Below are 22,741 nucleotides of genomic sequence, written 5' to 3'. Positions count from 1 at the left end.
TTTGGCCCAGAAATAGCATTTGGCATTTAGCCTAAAATTTTAGCATGGATTGGAGAGTGTTTGGGGGGTAATTTGGGGGGGGTAATTTGGCTTTTAGCCCAGGGTTGGAGATGGTCTAAGGGGGGTAGATTGTTACACCCACCCCTAATTTAAATTGTATTTTCACTAAGTTTGTGATTATCTTGCTTTTAAAATGGTTTTTAATTCTTGGTGTGCCCAAGGGGCCCACCTTCTGTTTTGTGTCCCCCATTCCCGTCACTCTTCATTCTCTCTCAGCCCTCTTCTTTCTCTCCCTTATCTCTCTCCCTCTCTATCACCGTGAGCACCCACACACACACACACCCACCACCACAACTACCTAGCTACGCCACCACCATCACCTATGGAACTTTCTTCTCTCTCTCCCCCATCTCGACGAAGCTCTGGGACACCCAGAGAACACCCAAGTCTCCCCCGACGACTCCGGTGACTTTCGAGGTAATTTTCGGCCAAACCACGGTGAGTTGGCCGTCGTGTAAGGTATTAATCTCTTCGTCTCACTGAGAACTACAACTTTCCTTTTTGTTTCACTCATTTTTGTTGAGTATTGAAGAAGTTATACTCATTTGAATCTTACCCAGTTTCCGACGACCTCCGAGACTTTCGAGGCATTTTCCGGCCAAAACACGGCGAGTTAGACATCGTGTAAGGTACCATTCTCTTCGTCTCTTCGAGGGCTACAACTTTCATATTTGAATCACTTGATTTCGTTAAGTATTGACAAAGTTATTGATGTTTAAATGTTGCCCACAAATTCTGGCGGAAAGCCCAATTTTCTCGGCAAACCCGTGCTTTCCAGGCCATTTTTCAGCGAACTCCGACCACGATGATGGGAACCAAGGGTATATTTCGATTCCTTACTTTTGGGGCTTCAATTTGGTATATTGAATGACATGTTTTGGTTGAGTTTTGAGCTCCATCGGAGCTTGGGAATTCTCCGGCCGAAATCCGGCCTTCTCCTCCCTTTAAATCTGGCGACCCACCAAACCCAATCCCTTTGGGCCTTTCCTGTCGAGCCCAACCCAAAACCCATTTCAGTTTTTATTATTTATTTTAAATATTGTTTTAATGTAAAAGACCCTTGGGCCATTTTAAACCAGGGTCTTAGGCCCGTCCTCCTTAAAACCCAAAAATTCTGTACTTTAAGTTGTTTTTATTTTTATTTACTAAACCAAAGGCCTTTAGGCCATTTTCCTTTAGGGCCTTAGGCCTGTGCATCCTAAGCCAACCCTTTAAACCCCATTACCCTAAACCCTTAAACCTAACCGGTCCAAACCCTTTGTAGGAAATATTCTATTAGGGAATATTCCGTCAGGGAATATTCTAGGAATATTCTATCGACGTTTATGAAATTTAATTGGGCCCCTTCTTAGGGTAATTCGACGTTCTGAATCTGTTTCCAATGTTCGTTTTCCCAAATTCAATTGCTATTGTATAGTTTTATTTATTGGACTCTTTATGTGCTTAGGGGCAATTATAGTGGCGTTTCTGTCTTCGCTAGCTGTGTGACTTTTCGACGGCGAAGTACTGTGAGTGGACCCCTTCTAAAATTACATGATTTTATAGTTTAATTGCATAAATGACTAGCATGCCTACGAGTTTATGATTTGATTGATGTCAAGCCTGTTTATTAAATATATTGATTTTCGTCTCGTGTTTTTGGTGAGGAATTAATTGTTGGCCTATATTGAGTTATATTTTAATATATCGTATTTTCTATAAAAACCATGAACTGGTAGACTATCTGATGGATGACGATAGGATGCTAAAACATGTTTTCGAAACCTCTCTTTATAGTATAGATGATGAATGACTTTATACTATGAAGTGATTATTTTTTAGAGGCGTAACTATTTGTGCGTACCTAGTGGACACTATGCCGCCTGGGGCGAGGATCTGGTGTTGGCATTTAGGCTGGGAGAAATAATCCCTAGCTACGGGCTGAGGGACACGGAGCAGGCATTGGGCTGGGAGTTGGTAATCTCTAGCTACGGGCGCAGAGACCACGGAGCAGGCATTGGGCCGGGAGTTATATTTATTTAGTGATCTTTTTAGCAGCACACTGCGCTTACGAGACGATCTATGAGACGTTTGCTGTTTTGATTTCTGCGATGATATTCCGCGATATGACTTTTGAGATATTTTTGGCATGCTAGGATTTTTATTAAATCTATTACTTATTATGTTAGTAGTTTTCTTTATATAAACTGTGGGGGTTAGTATCTTGATAACTGTTTTATTTTTATTACATATATAAACTTGGTCCACTCACCTTTGTTTTGCGTCCCCATTCAGGACTTAGGATCAAGGCACCTAATCCCAGCGTCAAAGCATTTCTATAGCAGCATCTTCGGATCCTCTCGATGTAGGACTTACTCCTTTTTTCATTTAATTTTATCTTAATTCTTTTTAGTGATTAGGTATAGTTGTATGCTCTGAACACGTTCCTAAATTATTAATTCATTGTTTTTAAATTAATAACCCTTATTTACTTCTTATTCTCAGCTTTTGTATCAATTAATGGCTTTCGTCACCTTCGGGTGTCGGCCAGCACGTGTCTATCCTGGTATTCGGGGAATATCAGGGTCGGGGCGTGTCATATCATCATATATATTGGGCACATTTTTATTATTATATGTACAAATAATAGCTAAATAGTATTGAATAAAATAATTTTTTTTATGTAGGTATATTATTTTGCATATATTTGGGTTTGCTTTATTATGTAGGAAAATTATTTTGCATGAATTTTTATGTATGTCAGGCATGTTTTTTGTTGTTGTTATATATATGTGTGTGTTAAATAATTTACCTACATTTATATGTAAAATATAATTTTATTGACTTAACTAAGCATGTATTACTACATTTATTAGGCATGTTTTATTGTTATTGTATATTATATATTATGCAATGAATTTAATATTTTTTTAATTTTTGTAAAATCATTAATTCTCCCTTACAATTTGTATGGAATTAATTGTGTAAATCAAACATTCAAATAGAGGTGTTTTGGGCATAAAAAAATTTTTAAATGTGTAAAGTCAAATATAATTAATGAATTTGCTGATATGGAATTTAGTTAATGAATTTTATTCCAATAAAAAACTTATGTTGGGTTTTATGTGGAAAAAATTAAGTTTCAGGGACTAAAGTCATATTTTCAGTTAAATTTATTTAATTTCTCATACTAAAGATCATATGCCTACACAAAGAAAATAGAAGAGAAATTATCTATATGGCATAGTATGTACATGTCGTATTTTGCATAGAACAATAAAACACCAATATAGGTCCATTAGGGAAACTCAGTATTAAGATATCATAATAGATATAACCTGTAGGCATGTTGCTGCCTAATGACAATAAACAAAACCATTTTAACATAATAGATGTAACCTGTAGGCATGTTGCTGCCTAATGACAAAGACAAAAGTATTGAACTTCATACAATATGGTCAGTATGGTTAGACGTGGCATTTTGGACCCGAACTGTTAACCCGACTCGATTCGACCCGATCCGACCAGTTAACATTAGTATTTAGGTGGATGCTTCACGGGTCGGGTCGCTAACGGGTGAACCCCGTTAACAACCCATTAAATAACGGGTCACTTTGGGTCAACCCGTTAGACCCGTTAGCACCCGTTAACACCCGTTAACACCTGTTAGTTGAAGATATTTTAGTAATTTCAATAAAGTCTTAACAACAAAATATAAACTCTTATGCAAAAAAAAAAAAAATTAATAATTGTTAACGGGTGAAACGGATTACCTGTTAGCTTAACGGGTCGGGTTCGAGTGAGCCGTTAGCTTAACGGGTTGGGTTCGGATGACCTGTTAACTTAACGGGTCAGTTTGAACCCGACCCAAACCCAATAAACCCGACTCGTTTACAGGTTGTATGGTATTTGCAAAGAAATAACCATGTTAACTCTCAAGTATATACGCCCCTGAAATTTATTGCGTTAGTCTCCTCTTCAGACACAACTAAGCCCGTCTAGGTCCAATCGTGTTGAGGCCCAAAGGATTGAAGAAGTCGGTTCCCAAAAGCAAGGGACCATGGAAACGCGTGATGCGGTCGTCATTGACTTATTGGCTTCAACAGCTAGAAAGGTCGTCATTTTCTCATTGCTTCCTTTGTAGATCAATGTGCAGATCAGTGTGAAGATCAATTGAGTGTTTCAGTTCTTACATTACTCGATCGATTAATGGCTGCTGCTGCATCTTCTTCTTCCTCTGGCTCTCCTTGGAAATACGACGTGTTCATCAATTTCAGAGGGGAAGACACTCGCAGGTGCTTCGTCAGCCACCTCTACAAAGCCCTGAATCAGAAAGCAATCAACACCTTCATTGATGCCGAAGGGCTCCGAAAGGGCAACGACCTTTTGCAGCTACTGACGGCGATCCAAGATTCGCGCGTTTCAATCGTAGTTTTTTCTCAAAACTATGCTTCTTCCACATGGTGCTTGAAGGAGCTCGTCCAAATACTGGATTGTATGGATCGAAAGAACCAGATGGTTGTGCCCGTTTTTTACCAAGTGGATCCTTCTGATGTCCGCAAAGCAAAGAGGAGCTTTGAGGAAGCTTTTGCCGAGCATGAAGGCCATTCAAACACCGACATGGAAGAGGTGCGGAGGTGGAGGTCCGCTCTTAGTCGAGCCATCAATTTATCCGGCTGGGATTCGAAAAATTATGAGTAATATTTAGTTATTGTAGTTTCGTAATTTGGGATTTTTTTAACGTTTAGTATTAATTATTTGTCATGTTTTCCTAGCAAATGTATGACTATGTATACGGTTTGCACTTGCTCTTGATCTCACTCTTACAAAAATGTTTTTCTTATTCCACAGGGATGATGTGAAGCTCATTGAGGAAATTGTAAAAGATATTTTTCAGAAATTGATCCGCACCTCGTCAAGTAAAGACGATGACTTGGTTGAAATGGATTCCCACATGCATGAAATGGACTTGCTATTACATCCTGCTCCTCAAATGGACGACGTTCGTGTTGTTGGAATATGGGGTATGGGTGGTGTAGGCAAAACCACCATAGCTAGAGCTGTTTATGAGGAAATTGCTTGTCAATTTGAAGCTTGTTGCTTTCTTGACAATGTTAAGGAAGAATTCTCCACTTGTGGTGCCGTACATATGCAGGAAAAATTTCTCTCTAGAATCCTGAATGAAAAGGTGCAGAGTTTAGGCACTTTGGATCGAGGTTACAGAATGATTTTGAAAAGGCTACAGCTGAAAAAGGTTTTGATTGTTCTTGATGATGTTGACGACTTATTTCAAATTGAAACCTTACTTGGAAAGCAACATTCATTTGGTGGTGGGAGTAGAATCATTATCACCACTAGAGATAAGCTAGTACTAAGTGGAGCTGATGCGATCTACAGCCCCAAGGTTCTAAGTGGTGATGGAGCTTTGGAACTCTTTAGCCAGTATGCCTTCCGAACAAAGCAACCCAAAAGAGACTATGACCATCTCTCAAGCCGTGCTGTACGATATGCTCAAGGTCTCCCTTTAGCACTTAAAGTCTTGGGGGCTTTTCTTTATAACAAATCTGTACAGGAGTGGGAAGAGGTGCTAGAGAAATTAAAGAAAATCCCGCAGAGGGGAATTCATGATGTGCTAAGAACAAGCTTCGATGGACTAGATGATTCTGAGAAGGACATATTTCTGGATATTGCATGTTTCTTTAAAGGAGCGGAAAAAGACAACGCAACAAAGGTTCTGGACGGTTGTGGCTTTTATCCCCATACTGGGCTAAGAGTTCTAATTGATCGAGCTCTTATAACTGTCTCATGGGAAAAATTGGAGATGCATGATTTACTAGAGGAAATGGGTGCTCATATAACTGTCTCATGGGAAAAATTGGAGATGCATGATTTACTAGAGGAAATGGGTCGGGAAATCGTTCGCCAAGAATCCATTAAAGAGCCTGGGAAACGCAGTAGGTTGTGGAATTATGAAGATGTTCATCATGTGCTAACTCAAAATAAGGTGCGATATGTTCATGACCTTGTTTTTCATATGTAAATCTTTAGAGTAAACAGCTTTAACTTTGACCAAAATACAATTCATAGAAACATGCATTAACTTTATAATGTTAAATAAGATTCAGGATATCTGCAGTCACATAATTTGAACTATTTGTAATCCAGGCTACGGAAGCTGTTGAAAGTATAATCCTTGACCCTTCATTCTCAAAACCAGAAGTGGTATACTTAAGTTCCGAAGCTTTTGTTAAAATGACGAAATTAAGATTGCTCAAAATCCATTGCGACAGTGGATATTCATGTGAGAATTTAAAGTTTCTTCCGCATGAGTTAAGAAGTCTCATATGGAAGCATTTTCCCCTAAAGTCTTTACCGTCCAATTTTATTGCGAAGAATCTTGTTGAGCTTGACATGCAAAATAGTCTCATTGAACATCTTTGGGAAGGAGCCAAGGTAAAAACTTCACTTGCTTATGTTTCTTTTAAGTGGTTTAATTCTTAGATGCCTTACCATATAACTTGTTTTCCTGGATGTGTTATACCAGCCTCTGGAAAATTTGAAAATTATCAACTTAACAAGTTCTCCTCACCTGAAGAAAACTCCAGACTTCACGGAGGCGAAAAATCTGGAGAAAGTAGTTTTTCGAAGTTGTACAAGTTTACTTGAGGTTCACCCATCCATTTCATCTCTCGAAAACCTGGTTCTTTTGGATTTCGAAAATTGTGGAAATCTTAAGATTTTTCCAAGCAGGATTGGTATGAAATCTCTTAGAACCCTTACACTTTCAGGGTGCGAAAACCTCGAGAAGTTTCCCGAAGTTTCAGATGTTATGCAGGATCTATCAGTGCTTTATTTAAATTCTGCTGGAATTAAAGAACTGCCCTCGTCAATTAGTAATCTTACGGGGCTTCTTGTCTTGAATATAAATGGTTGCAGAAATCTTGAGGGTCTTCCAAGCAGCATTTGTCACATGAAATCTCTTCAATACCTTGATGTTTCTAAGTTCTCAAATCTTGAGAAGTTTCCAGAAATTTCAGAGGTTATGAATATTCTATCTGAGCTTGATTTGAGTGGCACTGCAATTAAGGAATTGCCTGCGTTAGTTTTAAATCTCACCAATCTTGTTACTCTGAGGCTGAATGATTGTAGAGAACTTGAAAGTCTTCCAAGCAGCATTTGTCAAATGAAATCTCTTCAATACCTTGATGTTTCTGGGTGCTCAAACCTTGAGAAGTTTCCAGAAATTTCAGAGGTTATGAATATGCTATCTGAGCTTAATTTGAGTGGCACTGCAATTAAGGAACTACCTGTGTCAGTTTTAAATCTCACCAATCTTGTTACATTGACGCTGGATGATTGCAGAGAACTTGAGAGTCTTCCAAGCAGCATTTGTCGAATGAAATCTCTTCAATACCTTCATGTTTCTGGATGCTCAAATCTTGAGAAGTTTCCAGAAATTTCAGAGGTTATGACTAAGCTGTCTTGGCTTTATTTGGATGGCACTGCAATTAAGGAATTGCCTGCGTCAGTTTTAAATCTCACCAATCTTCTTACGCTATTGCTGAATGATTGCAGAGAACTTGAGAGTCTTCTAAGCAACATTTGTCACATGAAATCTCTTCAATACCTTGATGTTTCTGGGTGCTCAAACCTTAAGAAGTTTCCAGAAATTTCAGAGGTTATGAATATGCTATCTGAGCTTTATTTGGGTGGCACTGCAATTAAGGAACTGCATGCGTCAGTTTTAAATCTCACCAATCTTGTTACACTGAGGCTGAATGATTGCAAAGAACTTGAGAGTGTTCCAAGCAGCATTTGTCACATGAAATCTCTTCAATACCTTGATGTTTTTGGGTGCTCAAACCTTAAGAAGTTCCCAGAAATTTCAGAGGTTATGAATATGCTATCTAAGCTCTATTTGGGTGGCACTGCAATTAAGGAACTGCCTGCGTCAATTTTAAATCTCACCAATCTTGTTACTCTGAGGCTGAATGATTGCAGAGAACTTGAGAGTCTTCCAAGCAGCATTTGTCAAATGAAATCTCTTCAATACCTTGATGTTTCTGGGTGCTCAAACCTTAAAAAGTTTCCAGAAATATCAGAGGTTATGAATATGCTATCTGAGCTTTATATGGGTGGCACTGCAATTAAGGAACTGCCTGCATCAATTTTAAATCTCACCAATCTTGTTACTCTGAGGCTGAATGATTGCAGAGAACTTGAGAGTCTTCCAAGCAGCATTTGTCAAATGAAATCTCTTCAATACCTTGATGTTTCTGGGTCCTCAAACCTTGAGAAATTTCCAGAAATTTCAGAGGTTATGAATATGCTATCTGAGCTTGATTTGGGTGGCACTGCAATTAAGGAACTGCCTGCGTCAGTTATAAATCTCACCAATCTTGTTACTCTGAGGCTGAATGATTGCAGAGAACTTGAGAGTCTTCCAAGCAGCATTTGTCACATGAAATCTCTTCAATACCTTGTGTTTCTGGGTCCTCAAAACTTGAGAAATTTCCAAAAATTTCAGAGGTTATGAATATGTTGTTTGAGCTTTATTTGGGTGGCACTGCAATTAAGGAACTACCTGCGTCAGTTTTAAATCTCACCAATCTTGTTACACTTGTGGCTGAATGATTGCAGAGAACTTGAGAGTCTTCTAAGCAGCATTTGTCACATGAAATCTCTTCAATACCTTGTGTTTCTGGGTCCTCAAAACTTTGAGAAATTTCCAGAAATTTCAGAGGTTATGAATATGTTGTCTGAGCTTTATTTGGGTGGCACTGCAATTGAGGAGCTGCCTGCGTCAGTTTTAAATCTCACCAATCTTGTTACTCTGAGGCTGAATGATTGCAGAGAACTTGAGAGTCTTCCAAGCAGCATTTGTCACATGAAATCTCTTCAATACCTTGATGAAAATGAAATGGTTATCAAATGGCACCAAAGTATTTAACCCCTCTCACAATGAAGAGTCTGACTTAATGGGATTTGATGCAGTTAATGTACCCATATATTTCATAGCCACAAAGATCCGATAATTGTTTTCACTAAACAAAGAGTTTCGTGATAAGTTCTGTGTTGTGCAGAGGATTCCAAACAAATTTTTTAGGAAATATGGAGATGATCTTTCGAATCCAGTATTTATTAAGCTTCCAACTGGTTCAGAGTGGAAAATATAATTCAGAATATGGGAGGGTGAGGTCTGGTTCGGCGAGGGTTGGCCAAAGTTCTCAAAGTTTTACTCTCTAGACTGCTGTCATTCGTTAGTTTTCGGATATGAAGGGAATTCAACATTCCGCATTTGTATATTTGACAAGGATTTTGCAGAGATCACTATCCATTGACAATGCCCGAGATGGAAGAAACCGATGAAGATGATGATTCCGGCAATAGTTCTTGGGATGATGATGAGGACTCTGATTGTGTTGAAGTCTTGGATAACATCATGTCCCCCCTCAAGAAAAACATGGGACAAATCTCCATTGTCATGTCCTCGGTCTCATAAGAAGCACAGAACAAGTTCAACTGGTAAAACCAGAAACCCAAAAAAATACTCTGATTACATTAGGAAATGATGTTTGAGAAGTCAATAAAATCTAAATCAGAAAAAAAAAATTTTGAACATTAATATGCAACATATGTTTCGCTTCCAATTTTTTACCTTATTGTGCTTTCTGCCATTCTGTTCTAACTTGTAATATCCTACTGTGTTCTTTGACATGCAAAGCTGAGTTTGCATCCAAAAGACATGGCGAAGGCACATCCAGCACTCCAAAATGAGCTCAAACAGTTCTTGGGAGGATGCATGCGTCGAATACAAGAGGAAAAGCTGCTGTAGCTATTCGGAGAGCTACTGCTTTCAAATCTGACAACCCTTCTTTCATAGTTCCCATGAAGCGCAATATCAATGGATATTCTGTGGTAAGTTCTCTATAGACAACCATCCTGGACCATCAAATTTGTTTGCTTATCGTCTTTTCCTTCATTTGATTATTTTCAGTGGCTGCCTTCAAAATTGTGTATCCACATGAGGCGTCTTGGTAAGCATTCTGGTGCCGTTATCCTTCGGGTTTTGGATGGGAGAACTTGGTCTGTTGAAATGAAATGTGAAATCGCAACCAGACCAAAACTCAGATTGCAGTATGGTTGGACTGAATTTGTAAGAGGCAATAATTTGGAAGTTGGTGATGTGTACGTGCTTGTGTTGATAGATGACACTAAACTTGTGTTTGAAGTTGTCATTTTTCGCGCCACAGGAACTGCACATACATTCTCACCACCAGGTACGTTGTCTTTTAATTTCTGAACTGATTAATTGATGGAAGTACCATAGAGATTAACTTTCCATCACGTTCATCTTTCATGATGTGCCTGCAGATGTTGACGGGGAACAAACAATGTCCCAAACGGAAGAAACTGATGAAGATGATGATTCCATTGAAATCTTGGACAATTTCCCAAGATGCTCGAAAACAAAGAAGAAATCACCGACAGCACCACAGCCTCACAAGAAAAACAGAACATGTTCAGTTAGCACAGCAGAAAATCGCATAAAGAAATTTGGTGGCTCGTCTTTGACTGAAAAAATAATGAACCGAAGAACTCTTCAAGTTCTTAGGAAGATGAACCCAGTTACGGCAGGTGGTACAAATAGAGCCCTTCAGAGAGCAAAGGCTTTCAAATCTGAATACCCTTCTTGCACAGTTGTTATGAGTCCCTCATATATCCATGCACATTATGTGGTAAGCTTTTTGTAGAGAGACATAATGTACGAGTTCTGCTAATTGTATCTCTATATATGTGTGTGTGTTAGTTTTGAAACTGAAAATTAAGCTCAAGCAAATTACAACACAAATCCTCTCCAAATTACCTGATTCTCTTTCTTTTCAGTATTTGGGAGCCAAGTTTACCAAGGAACACTTTCTTAAGCGGAATTATCATCAAGTAATCCTTCGTGTTTCGGATGGAAGAACTTGGCCTGTCAAATTAAGCAAACGTCAGAAAAACATGGTCCGACTCCAGAATGGTTGGATTACATTTGTGCAAGACAGTCATTTGGAAATTGGTGATGTGTGTGTATTTGCGTTGATTAACAACATCAAGGGTTTAATGGATGTTGTTATTTTCCACACTACAGAAGCTGCACGTTGCAACGTGTCACAAGGTAAGTTGTCTATTGATTTTTGAACTGATTAGTTGATGGAATTGCCGTAGAGATTAACTACCTGTCACCTCAATCTTTTGCGGTGTGCTTGCAGACGGGGAAAAACCAATGTCCCAAACTGAAGAAACTGATGAAGATGATGATTGTGTTGAAATCTTGGACGATTCTCCACCATGCCTGAAAACAAAGAAAAACAGAGTGGGTTCCATTAGCACTTCAGAAACCCACATGAAGAAATTTGGTGGCTCGTCTTGGACTAAAGAATTAGTAAAACGAAGACCTGATCAGGTTCCTAGGATGATGAATCCACAACTTCTGCTAGTATGTATTGAAAACTATTAAGCTAAAGAAAATTACGTTCTAAATACTCACAAATTTAGTCTTACCTGCTTCTCTTTCTATTTCAGAATTTGGAAGCTAAGTTTGCCCAGGAACATCTTCTAAACAGGACTCATGATAATGTGATTCTTCGTGTTTCGGGTGGAAGAACTTGGCCTGTCAAATTACACCAATATAGCAAAACTGTACTGAAATTCCAGAGTGGCTGGATGACATTTGTGCAAGACAATGGTCTGGAAATCGGTGATGTGTGTGTTTTCATGTTGATTAATAATACCGAACATTTAATGATGTAGTCATTTTCCGCGGTAGAGAAACCGCTGATTGCACCTTTTCACCGGGTGAGCAAGTTTTCTGTTGGTTGTGAGTTTCTTTCTGCTCCATCAGGTCTGTCATCTGCATAACTTATACGCGTGTTATTCTTCTCCATTTTTCTGTCTTTGTTTTAGGGAAAGCTCAATCAATTTCCAAGGATCAGTTCAAGTCGAAAAATAAGAAAGTAGCCGGATGGATGTAGTTGTTGAAGCTGAGTATTTCACCACGAATACTACCAAAGATGAATCTGAATATTGAAGGCAGATGAAAAAAGGTCTGCAAATTTAATGATGCCCATGTCCTCCACTTGTTATTTTGATCACCCTCATAAAGGGCATCATCCTAAGAACCTCTTTTGTTGTTATGAATTTCAACTTCATCTTGAACCCTACATTTTGGATGTCATAGTTATGAGATATGTTGTCTTTGTGCTTAACCTTAACTTAGGTGGAACGGGTTCACTGTCACCTTGGACTCGCGAGCCACTTATACAAGGCAATGTAACGAGCCTTGCACATGACCTTGAGTGACCACAGGCATCATGGTGGCAGTAAACTTGTTTCATGATAGTCTCTATCCAACAATCAATATTCCGTACACTAATTTTTAAATGGGAGTTTTAACGAAAGGCCCGCGGTACTGTTCACTTTAACGATAAATCACATTTTTACACTAAAAAGTCAAACCTGGTATTATTCACTTTACCATTTATTTTGTCTTTATCTTTAAAACTCAAAGTTTTCAAATCTTTTTCATTAGTTTTCTTAATTTTTATCTTGTATTACGTAAGTGTGTACCATTCTGGTTAGTTATTACTTGTTCGTGGTAAGGAAATACCACATTCTTCTGCATAATGGATTACTCTTAGGTACCGTCCATGAAAAAGAAAGAACCTCTAACAGAATGACATATCAGGAGAGACATGAAATGCTTATTTTCCCCTCAAAGTGATCGAACTCAGTAGCATACATAGAAAAACATCTCAAGTTCAAATGATGGGTCGGTAAATGGGAAATATGTATCAACCAAGCGCATCTCCACATCACCTGAAAATATCAATATAATCAACTTAAGAGGTTTCGAAACAACTGTGTCTATGATAAACAACCAAAAAACAACAACTAAGGGAACAATTGAAGGATTTTCGAAGCAAATAATACTCAACATACTTAATAGCTACATTTTGGATACTGAAGCACTCAAATGGCAATACCCAAATCGCAGGTATGTCTGATACTGAGCACGACGGTTCAAGATAGTAGTCACAGTAATTTTATCAAACAAGTGGCGTGCTAGGAAGCCATAGTGCGGACTTCCAAGTGAATGACTTTAATATATGTAATATGGTGATTACCCATGAAATCCTCATGTTAGTATATTTTGTGGATATGACATGAATTTATAAATGTGTTTTTCTACTAAATATTATTGCTTTCATATTTTTCCATCTATCTATATTTTCATGAAATGTGATTTGACTTGCATATTTGAAATGTTTATGAACTTGAGGGTTAGTAGAGGACCGATAACCCCATATTGTTGCATTGAAAGTGTCATGTCTTATTTCATTGAGCCATTGGAAACTGTTTCCTTGGATTATGCTCGATCCTTGGATTTGCTCATGTGAGAAATGCTGCTTGGAAGACTCTCAAGTTCTCTGCAATCATTCAAATTCAAAGTAACAAGACTTGTGAGATTTAAAATAGAAGTAGGCAGCTCCTTAATTGCACTGCCACCCAAACAAAGCTTAGATAGCTTCTTCATAACCTCTGAAATATCTGGAAACTTCTCAAGCTTTGAGCATCCAGAAACATAAAGGTATTCAAGAGATTTCATGTGAGAAATGCTGCTTGGAAGACTCTCAAGTTCTCTGCAATCATTCAGATTCAAAGTATCAAGACTGGTGAGATTTAAAATAGAAGCAGGCAGCTCCTTAATTGCAGTGCCACCCAAATAAAGCTCAGATGGCGAACCTCTGAAATTTCTGGAAACTTCTCAAGCTTTGAGCATCTAGAAACATCAAGGTATTCAAGAGATTTCATGTGAGAAATGCTGCTTGGAAGACTCTCAAGTTTTCTGCAACCTTTTATATTCAAGGCAACAAGCCCCGTAAGATTACTAATTGACGAGGGCAGTTCTTTAATTTCAGTATAACCTAAATAAAGCTTCGATAGATCCTGCATAACATTTGAAACTTCGGGAAACTTATCGAGGTTATTGCAGCATGAAAGTTTAAGGATTCTAAGAGATTTCATACCAATCCTGCTTGGAAAAATCTTAAGATTTCTGCAATATTCCAAATCCAAAAGAACCAGCTTTTTGAGAGATGAAATGGATGGGTGAACCTCAAATAAACTTGTACAACTTCGAAAAACTGCCTTCTCAAGATTTTTCGTCTCCGTGAAGTCAGGAGTTTGCTTCAGGTGAGGAGAACTTGTTAAGTTGATAATTTTCAAATTTTCCAGAGGCTGGTATAACACATCAAGGAAAACAAGGTAAGGCATCTAAGAATTAAACCATTTAAAAGAAACATATGCAAGTTAAGTTTTTACCCTGGCTCCTTCCCAAAGATGTTCAATGAGACTATTTTGCATGTCAAGCTCAACAAGATTCTTCGCAATAAAATTGGACGGTAAAGACTTTAGGGGGAAATGCTTCCATATGAGACTTCTTAACTCATGCAGAAGAAACTTTAAATTCTCACATGACTATCGATTGTCGCCGTGGATTTTGAGCAATCTTAATTTCGTCATTTTAACAAAAGCTTCGGAACTGAAGTATATCACTTTTGGTTTTGAGAATGAAAGGTCAAGGATTATGCTTTCAACAGCTTCCGTAGCCTGGATAACAAATAGTTCAAATTATGTGACTGTAGATATCCTGAATCTTATTTAACATTATAAAGTTAATGCATGTTTCTATGAATTGCATTTTGATCAAAGTTAAAGTTGTTTACTCTAAAGATTTACATATGAAAAAGAAGGTCATGAACATATCGCACCGTATTTTGAGTTAGCACATGATGAACATCTTCATAATTCCACAACCTACTGCGTTTCCCAGGCTCTTTAATAGATTCTTGGCGGACGATTTCCCGACCCATTTCCTCTAGTAAATCATGCATCTTCAGTGTTTCCCGTGAGACAGTTATAAGAGCTCGATCAATTAGAACTCTTAGCCCAGTATGGGGATAAAAGCCACAACTGTCCAGAACCTTTGTTGCGTTGTCTTTTTCCGCTCCTTTAAAGAAACATGCAATATCCAGAAATATGCCCTTCTCAGAAACATCCAGTCCATCGAAGCTTGTTCTTAGCACATCATGAATTCCCCTTTGCGGGATTTTCTTTAATTTCTCTAGCACCTCTTCCCACTCCTGTACAGATTTGTCATAAAGAAAAGCCCCCAAGACTTTAAGTGCTAAAGGGAGACCTTGAGCATATTGTACAGCACGGCTTGAGAGATGGTCATAGTCGCTTTTGGGTTGCTTTGTTCTAAAGGCATACTGGCTAAAGAGTTCCAAAGCTCCATCACCACTTAGAACCTTGGGGCTGTAGATCGCATCAGCTCGACTTAGTACTAGCTTATCTCTAGTGGTGAGAATGATTCTACTCCCATCGCCAAATGAATGTTGCTTTCCATGTAGGGTTTCAATTTGAAATAAGTCGTCAACATCACCAAGAACAATCAAAACCTTTTTCATCAGTAGCCTTCTCAATATCGTTCTGTAACCTTGATCCAAAATGCCTAAACTCTGCACCTTTTCATTCAAGATTCTAGAGAGAAACTTTTCCTGCATATGTACGGCACCACAAGTGAACTCTTCCTTGACATTGTCAAGAAAGCAACAAGCTTCAAATTGACAAGCAATTTTCTCATAAAAAGCTCTAGCTATGGTCGTTTTACCAATACCACCCATACCCCATATTCCAATAACACGAACGCCGTCCATTTCAGGAGAGGGTTGTAATAGCAACTCCATTTCATGCATGCGGGAATCCATTTCAACCAAGTCATCGTCTTTACTTGATGAGGTGCGGATCAATTTCTGAAAAATATCTTTTACAATTTCCTCAATGAGCTTCACATCATCCCTGTGGAATAAGAAAAACATTATTGTATGAGTAAGATCAAGAGCAAGTGCAAACCGTATACATAGTCATACATTTGCTAGGAAAACATGACAAAGAATTAAAACTAAACGTTAAAATAAAATAAAAAATCCCAAATTATGAATGTAGTTATTGCAAATTGAAAATACAGGTTGGTGCCTGCAATTACCAATGTAGTTATTGTGGCAAATGCAAGAAAATATGAATGAAACTGATTCTCGGTGATCTGCAAGTATGGACTTGGCATGCCTACACATGAAGAACTTACTTGTATTGGGGATGCCAGGGTGATCGGTGTCCTAAACTCAATAACACGACATCCATGTGGAAATTAAAAATTAAAAACACAATGGGACACAAGTTTTGTGCACCGCTACATTAACATTCCAGTTGCATGTAACTTTCTCTTCACTAGCGCAGTTAACCATTGTGATCAAAATTCAGAAAGCACTCTTCATTATCATGGTATTGACATGTGTATTTCGGCTCAGGGAGTTCATCATGGTGTTGAAAGTTGTACCTGTTTCCAAAAATGTGAAATCAGGCGCATGTAAGTTATACTTGGTGAAAGCTCTTGTATCGATTGCAGTTTCCTGCAAGCTTCCAATTTGAGATATTGCTTCTGTATAGTAATTATTTTCTCCAGAAGAATTTATGAGCACGACAGTCCTCTATTCCAAGAAATTCAAGACACATCATGGAAGCAGAGCACACCAAGAAGAACAGAGAACATTGTGAAAACAGTGCCCACATTTCTCTATATTCGCTGCGTAAAACATCTGAAGCGTGTCCAAAAGTAAAACAGGGATTGGGAGTATGTATATTATATATTACAATTCACAAGTTAAAAGAATAGAATAGAATCCCTGTGCTCAACAATTTCTACTCCAGCGTCCCACAAGGATTCTATCTTCTCCAAGTTCACAGCCAACTTAAAAAGGTTTGAGCACCCGCAGAGATTGAGATCTCTCAGGCATCCCAAATTACAGATATTGTCTGGAAGATGAACAAGGTTTTTGCAGTTTCTCAGATTTAATAACACCAGCCCTTGAAGATATTCAATTGACAGGGAAAGTTCTTTAATAGATGTTCCATCCAAGTGAAGCTCTCTTAATCCTTCCATAATTTCTTCAATACTTGGAAATACCTCAAACCTTATGCAACCAGAAAGACAAACATATCTAAGGGACTAGAGTCGACAGATGCTGCTTGGCAGAATCTTGAGATTTGAGCATCCTGAAATTTCTGAAAACTTCTGAAAACTTCTCAAGATTTGAGCATCCTAAAACATCAATGTATTTTAAGGGATTTCAAGTGAGAAATGCTGCTTGGAAAACTCAAGTTCTCTACAGTCATTCAGCTTCAAGGTAACAAGACTGGTGAGAATTTAAAGTGATGCAGGCAGTTCCATAATTGCAGTGCCACCAAAATAAAACTCAGATAGCTTCTTCATAACCTTTGAAATTTCTGGAAACTTCTTGAGCTTTGAGCATCCAGAAACATCAAGGTATTCAAGAGATTTCATGTGAGAAATGCTGCTTGGAAGACTCTCAAGTTCTCTGCAATTATTAAGCTTCAAAGTAACAAGACTAGTGAGATTTAAAATAGAAGCAGGCAGCTCTTTAATTGTAGTGCCACCCAAATAAAGCCCAGATAGCTTCTTCATAACCTCTGAAATTTCTGGAAACTTCTCAAGCTTTGAGCATCTAGAAACATCAAGGTATTCAAGAGATTTCATGTGAGAAATGTTGTTTGGAAGACTCTCCAGTTCTCTGCAATCATTCAGATTCAAAGTAACAAGACTGGTGAGATTTAAAATAGAAGCAGGCAGCTCTTTAATTGTAGTGCCACCCAAATAAAGCCCTAATAGCTTTTTCATAACCTCTGAAATTTCTGGAAACTTCTCAAGCTTTGAGCATCTAGAAACATCAAGGTATTCAAGAGATTTCATGTGAGAAATGCTGCTTGGAAGACTCTCCAGTTCTCTGCAATCATTCAGATTCAAAGTAACAAGACTGGTGAGATTTAAAATAGAAGCAGGCAGCTCCTTAATTGCAGTGCCACCCAAACAAAGCACAGATAGCTTCTTCATAACCTCTGAAATTTCTGAAAACTTCTCGAGCTTTGAGCATCCAGAAACATCAAGGTATTCAAGAGATTTCATGTGAGAAATGCTGCTTGGAAGACTCTCAATTTCTCTGCAATCATTTAGCTTCAAAGTAACAAGGCTGGTGAGATTTAAAATAGAAGCAGGCAGCTCTTTAATTGCAGTGCCACCCAAACAAAGCTCAATTAGCTTCATCATAACCTCCGAAATTTCTGGAAACTTCTTGAGCTTTGAGCATCCAGAAACATCAAGGCGTTGAAGAGATTTCATGTAAGAAATGCTGCTTGGAAGAATCTCAAGTTCTCTGCAATCATTTAGCTTCAAAGTAACAAGGCTGGTGAGATTTAAAATAGAAGCAGGCAGCTCTTTAATTGTAGTGCCACCCAAATAAAGCCCAGATAGCTTCTTCATAACCTCTGAAATTTCTGGAAACTTCTCAAGCTTTGAGCATCTAGAAACATCAAGGTATTGAAGAGATTTCATGTGAGAAATACTGCTTGGAAGACTCTCAAGTTCTCTGCAACCATTCAGCTTCAAAGTAACAAGGCTGGTGAGATTTAAAATAGAAGCAGGCAGCTCTTTAATTGTAGTGCCACCCAAATAAAGCCCAGATAGCTTTTTCATAACCTCTGAAATTTCTGGAAACTTCTCAAGCTTTGTGCATCTAGAAACATCAAGGTATTCAAGAGATTTCATGTGAGAAATGCTGCTTGGAAGACTCTCCAGTTCTCTGCAATCATTCAGATTCAAAGTAACAACACTGGTGAGATTTAAAATAGAAGCAGGCAGCTCCTTAATTCCAGTGCCACCCAAACAAAGCACAGATAGCTTCTTCATAACCTCTGAAATTTCTGGAAACTTCTCAAGCTTTGAGCATCCAGAAACATCAAGGCATTGAAGAGATTTCATGTGAGAAATGCTGCTTGGAAGACTCTCAAGTTCTCTGCAATCATTCAGATTCAAAGTAACAACACTGGTGAGATTCAAAATAGAAGCAGGCAGCTCCTTAATTGCAGTGTCACCCAAATAAAGCTCAGATAGATTATTCATAGCCTCTGAAATTTTTGGAAACTTCTCAAGACTTGAGCATTGAGAAGCATGGAGGCTTTTAAGAGATTTCAAGTGAGAAATACGCCTTGGAAGACTCTTAAACTTTTTGCAACCGTTTAGATTCAAGGTAACAAGCCTCGTAAGATTACAAATTGACGAGGGCAGTTCTTTAATTTCAGTATAATCTAAATAAAGCTCTGATAGATCCTGCATAACATCTGAAACTTCGGGAAACTTATCGAGGTTTTCGCACCATGAAAGTTTAAGGGTTCTAAGAGATTTCATAACAATCTTGCTTGGAAAAATCTTAAGATTTATGCAATATTCCAAATCCAAAAGAACCAGCTTTTTGAGAGATGAAATGGATGGGTGAACCTCAAATAAACTTGTACAACTTCGAAAAACTGCCTTCTCAAGATTTTTCGTCTCCGTGAAGTCAGGAGTTTTCTTCAGGTGAGGAGAACTTGTTAAGTTGATAATTTTCAAATTTTCCAGAGGCTGGTATAACACATCAAGGAAAACAAGGTATATGGTAAGGCATCTAAGAATTAAACCATTTAAAAGAAATATATGCAAGTGAAGTTTTTACCTTGGCTCCTTCCCAAAGATGTTCAATGAGACTATTTTGCATGTCAAGCTCAACAAGATTCTTCGCAATAAAATTGGACGGTAAAGACTTTAGGGGGAAATGCTTCCATATGAGACTTCTTAACTCATGCAGAACAAACCTTAAATTCTCACATGAATATCCATTGTCGCCGTGGATTTTGAGCAATCTTAATTTCGTCATTTTAACAAAAGCTTCGGAACTGAAGTATACCACTTTTGGTTTTGAGAATGAAAGGTCAAGGATTATGCTTTCAACAGCTTCCGTAGCCTGGATAACAAATAGTTCAAATTATGTGACTGTAGATATCCTGAATCTTATTTAACATTATAAAGTTAATGCATGTTTCTATGAATTGCATTTTGATCAAAGTTAAAGTTGTTTACTCTAAAGATTTACATATGAAAAAGAAGGTCATGAACATATCGCACCGTATTTTGAGTTAGCACATGATGAACATCTTCATAATTCCACAACCTACTGCGTTTCCCAGGCTCTTTAATAGATTCTTGGCGGACGATTTCCCGACCCATTTCCTCTAGTAAATCATGCATCTTCAGTGTTTCCCGTGAGACAGTTATAAGAGCTCGATCAATTAGAACTCTTAGCCCAGTATGGGGATAAAAGCCACAACTGTCCAGAACCTTTGTTGCGTTGTCTTTTTCCGCTCCTTTAAAGAAACATGCAATATCCAGAAATATGTTCTTCTCAGAATCATCTAGTCCATCGAAGCTTGTTCTTAACACATCATGAATTCCCCTTTGCGGGATTTTCTTTAATTTCTCTAGCATCTCCTCCCACTCCTGCACAGATTTATTATAAAGAAAAGCCCCCAAGACTTTAAGTGCTAAAGGGAGACCTTGAGCATATCGTACAGCACGGCTTGAGAGATGGTCATAGTCTCTTTTGGGTTGCTTTGTTCTAAAGGCATACTGGCTAAAGAGTTCCAAAGCTCCATCACCACTTAGAACCTTGGGGCTGTAGATTGTATCAGCTCGACTTAGTACTAGCTTATCTCTAGTGGTGAGAATGATTCTACTCCCACCACCAAATGAATGTTGCTTTCCAAGTAAGGTTTCAATTTGAAATAAGTCGTCAACATCATCAAGAACAATCAAAACCTTTTTCATCTGTAACCTTTTCAAAATCATTCTGTAACCTCGATCTAATGTGCCTAAACTCTGCACCTTTTCATTCAAGATTCTAGAGAGAAACTTTTCCTGCATATGTACGGCACCACAAGTGAACTCTTCCTTGACATTGTCAAGAAAGCAACAAGCTTCAAATTGACAAGCAATTTTCTCATAAACAGCTCTAGCTATGGTTGTTTTGCCAATACCACCCATACCCCATATTCCAACAACACGAACGTCGTCCATTTCAGGAGAGGGTTGTACTAGCAACTCCATTTCATGCATGCGGGAATCCATTTCAACCAAGTCATCGTCTTTACTTGATGAGGTGCGGATCAATTTCTGAAAAATATCTTCTACAATTTCCTCAATGAGCATGGCATCATCCCTGTGGAATAAGAAAAACATTATTGTAAGAGTAAGATCAAGTGCAAGTGCAAACCGTATACATAGTCATACATTTGCTAGGAAAACATGACAAAGAATTAAAACGAAACGTTAAAAGAAAAAAAAATCCCAAATTATGAAACTACTATAGCTAAAAATTACTCGTAATTTTTCGAATCCCAGCCGGATAAATTGGTGGCTCGAGTAAGAGCGGACCTCCAGCTCCGCACCTCTTCCATGTCGGCGTTAGAATGGCCTTCATGCTTGGCAAAAGCTTCCGCAAAGCTGCTCTCTGCTTTGCGGACATGAGAAGGATCCACATCGTAAAAAAGGGGCACCACTATCTGGTTCTTTCGATCCATACAATCCAGTATTTGGACGAGCTCCTTCAAGCACCATGTGGAAGAAGCATAATTTTGAGAAAAAACCACGATTGAAACGCGCGAATCTTGGATCGCCGTCAGTAGCTGCGAAAGGTCGTTGCCCTTTCGGAGCCCTTCGGCATCAATGAAGGTGTTGATTGCTTTCTGATTCAGGGCTTTGTAGAGGTGGCTGACGAAGCACCTGCGAGTGTCTTCCCCTCTGAAATTGAGGAACACGTCGTATTTCCAAGGAGAGCCAGAGGACGAAGAAGTTGCAGCAGCAGCCATTAATCGATCGAGTATCTAAGAGTAATGTAAGAACTGAAACACTCGATTGATCTTCACACTGATCTTCACACTGAGCTACAAAGGAAGTAATGAGTCAATGACGAGTAGATCACGCGTTTCTTCTCTAGCTGTTAAAGTCAATGAGTCGATGACGACCGGATCACGAGTTTCCCTAGCCGTATTTTATTAGTTAATTCAAATTGATACACACTACGATACCTTATTTTTTTGAGTAAATTGTACCAATGGTCCCTCAATTTTAATTAAATTGGAGAAATTGTCCCTCAACTAAAAATCCATTACCATTGGTCCCTCAACTTATCAAAATGGGTAGCTATAGTCATTTTCATCAATTTTGTCAAAATAAGCTATGTTGGAATGACCATTTATATAATTAGGGTTCCTTAACTTATCAAAGTGTATAATTATGGTTATTTTCGTCAACTATGTCAAAAAACTTGTCAAAACGAGTTATATTGGAATGACCATTGCTACAATTGGGTTAAAGTTAAAGGACTATTTCTCCACTTAAATTAAAGTTCATGGACCAATGGTAATGGATTTTTAGTTGAGGGACCATAGCTGCACGTTTTGATAAGTTGAGGGATCAAAAGTAATGAATTTTTAGTTGAGGGACCATTGCTCCAATTTGATTAAAGTTGAGGGACCATTTGTACAATTTACTCTATTTTTTTATTCAATTCTAGAATCCTGCCAGATACATTTAGCTCACAGTATATCTCATTGATTGGCTTCTCTGTCACAATTACATTGAAAGGAATAAACTTCAATTGCTTGGCATCACTTTCTTGCTGATCTGTCTCGCAATTGTTCATACCTATAG

At 38.3% G+C, this 22,741-nt stretch overlaps 4 protein-coding genes and 1 long non-coding RNA gene across 9 annotated transcripts; 3 read left to right on the top strand and 2 right to left on the bottom strand.

The window, feature by feature from the left end:
* The first annotated feature begins 268 nt into the window (after positions 1–268).
* LOC108173578 (uncharacterized) lies at positions 269–2,520 on the top strand. The gene is made up of 5 exons (XR_011578194.1): positions 269–519; positions 621–689; positions 807–881; positions 1,508–1,568; positions 2,335–2,520. It is a non-coding gene; the product is annotated as an uncharacterized lncRNA (long non-coding RNA).
* A 1,601-nt stretch (positions 2,521–4,121) lies between these two features.
* On the top strand, positions 4,122–9,813 carry LOC103437301 (disease resistance protein RPV1). The gene is made up of 5 exons (XM_017332861.3): positions 4,122–4,736; positions 4,891–6,043; positions 6,205–6,492; positions 6,584–9,564; positions 9,764–9,813. The coding sequence occupies exons 1-4, from the start codon at positions 4,249–4,251 to the stop codon at positions 8,573–8,575; spliced, it is 3,921 nt and encodes a 1,306-aa protein (XP_017188350.2). The 5' UTR covers positions 4,122–4,248; the 3' UTR covers positions 8,576–9,564; positions 9,764–9,813.
* A 250-nt stretch (positions 9,814–10,063) lies between these two features.
* On the top strand, positions 10,064–12,056 carry LOC103437249 (putative B3 domain-containing protein Os03g0621600). Its single transcript, XM_070816446.1, has 7 exons — positions 10,064–10,319; positions 10,414–10,778; positions 10,927–11,200; positions 11,295–11,488; positions 11,608–11,724; positions 11,836–11,926; positions 11,989–12,056. Exons 1-7 carry the CDS (start codon positions 10,064–10,066, stop codon positions 12,054–12,056), a joined length of 1,365 nt encoding a protein of 454 aa, XP_070672547.1.
* Positions 12,057–12,772: 716 nt separating this feature from the next.
* Positions 12,773–22,054, bottom strand: LOC139193660 (disease resistance protein RPV1-like). 5 transcript variants are annotated; one of them, XM_070817117.1, is made up of 10 exons: positions 21,410–22,054; positions 20,159–21,248; positions 19,710–19,997; positions 16,484–19,618; positions 14,856–15,945; positions 14,407–14,694; positions 14,112–14,322; positions 13,828–14,031; positions 13,622–13,724; positions 13,205–13,511 (listed from the first exon to the last, which is right to left on the bottom strand). In XM_070817117.1, the coding sequence occupies exons 1-4, from the start codon at positions 21,895–21,897 to the stop codon at positions 17,351–17,353; spliced, it is 4,134 nt and encodes a 1,377-aa protein (XP_070673218.1). In that variant the 5' UTR covers positions 21,898–22,054; the 3' UTR covers positions 13,205–13,511; positions 13,622–13,724; positions 13,828–14,031; positions 14,112–14,322; positions 14,407–14,694; positions 14,856–15,945; positions 16,484–17,350. The 5 variants fall into 5 exon arrangements, with proteins under 5 accessions (XP_070673217.1, XP_070673218.1, XP_070673219.1 ...); XM_070817118.1 differs by having other exon boundaries at positions 13,828–13,937; XM_070817116.1 differs by having other exon boundaries at positions 12,773–13,511; positions 13,828–14,322.
* LOC139193428 (disease resistance protein RUN1-like) lies at positions 13,451–17,086 on the bottom strand. Its single transcript, XM_070816445.1, has 6 exons — positions 16,850–17,086; positions 16,484–16,634; positions 16,113–16,122; positions 14,856–15,945; positions 13,828–14,358; positions 13,451–13,786 (listed from the first exon to the last, which is right to left on the bottom strand). Exons 1-6 carry the CDS (start codon positions 17,084–17,086, stop codon positions 13,451–13,453), a joined length of 2,355 nt encoding a protein of 784 aa, XP_070672546.1.
* Positions 22,055–22,741: the final 687 nt, after the last annotated feature.

Source organism: Malus domestica, chromosome 17 (assembly GCF_042453785.1).
Source record: "Malus domestica chromosome 17, GDT2T_hap1".
Taxonomy (NCBI): Eukaryota; Viridiplantae; Streptophyta; class Magnoliopsida; order Rosales; family Rosaceae; genus Malus; species Malus domestica.
Note: the sequence above shows the minus strand (reverse complement) of the source record. Positions and strands in the feature narration are given on the sequence as shown.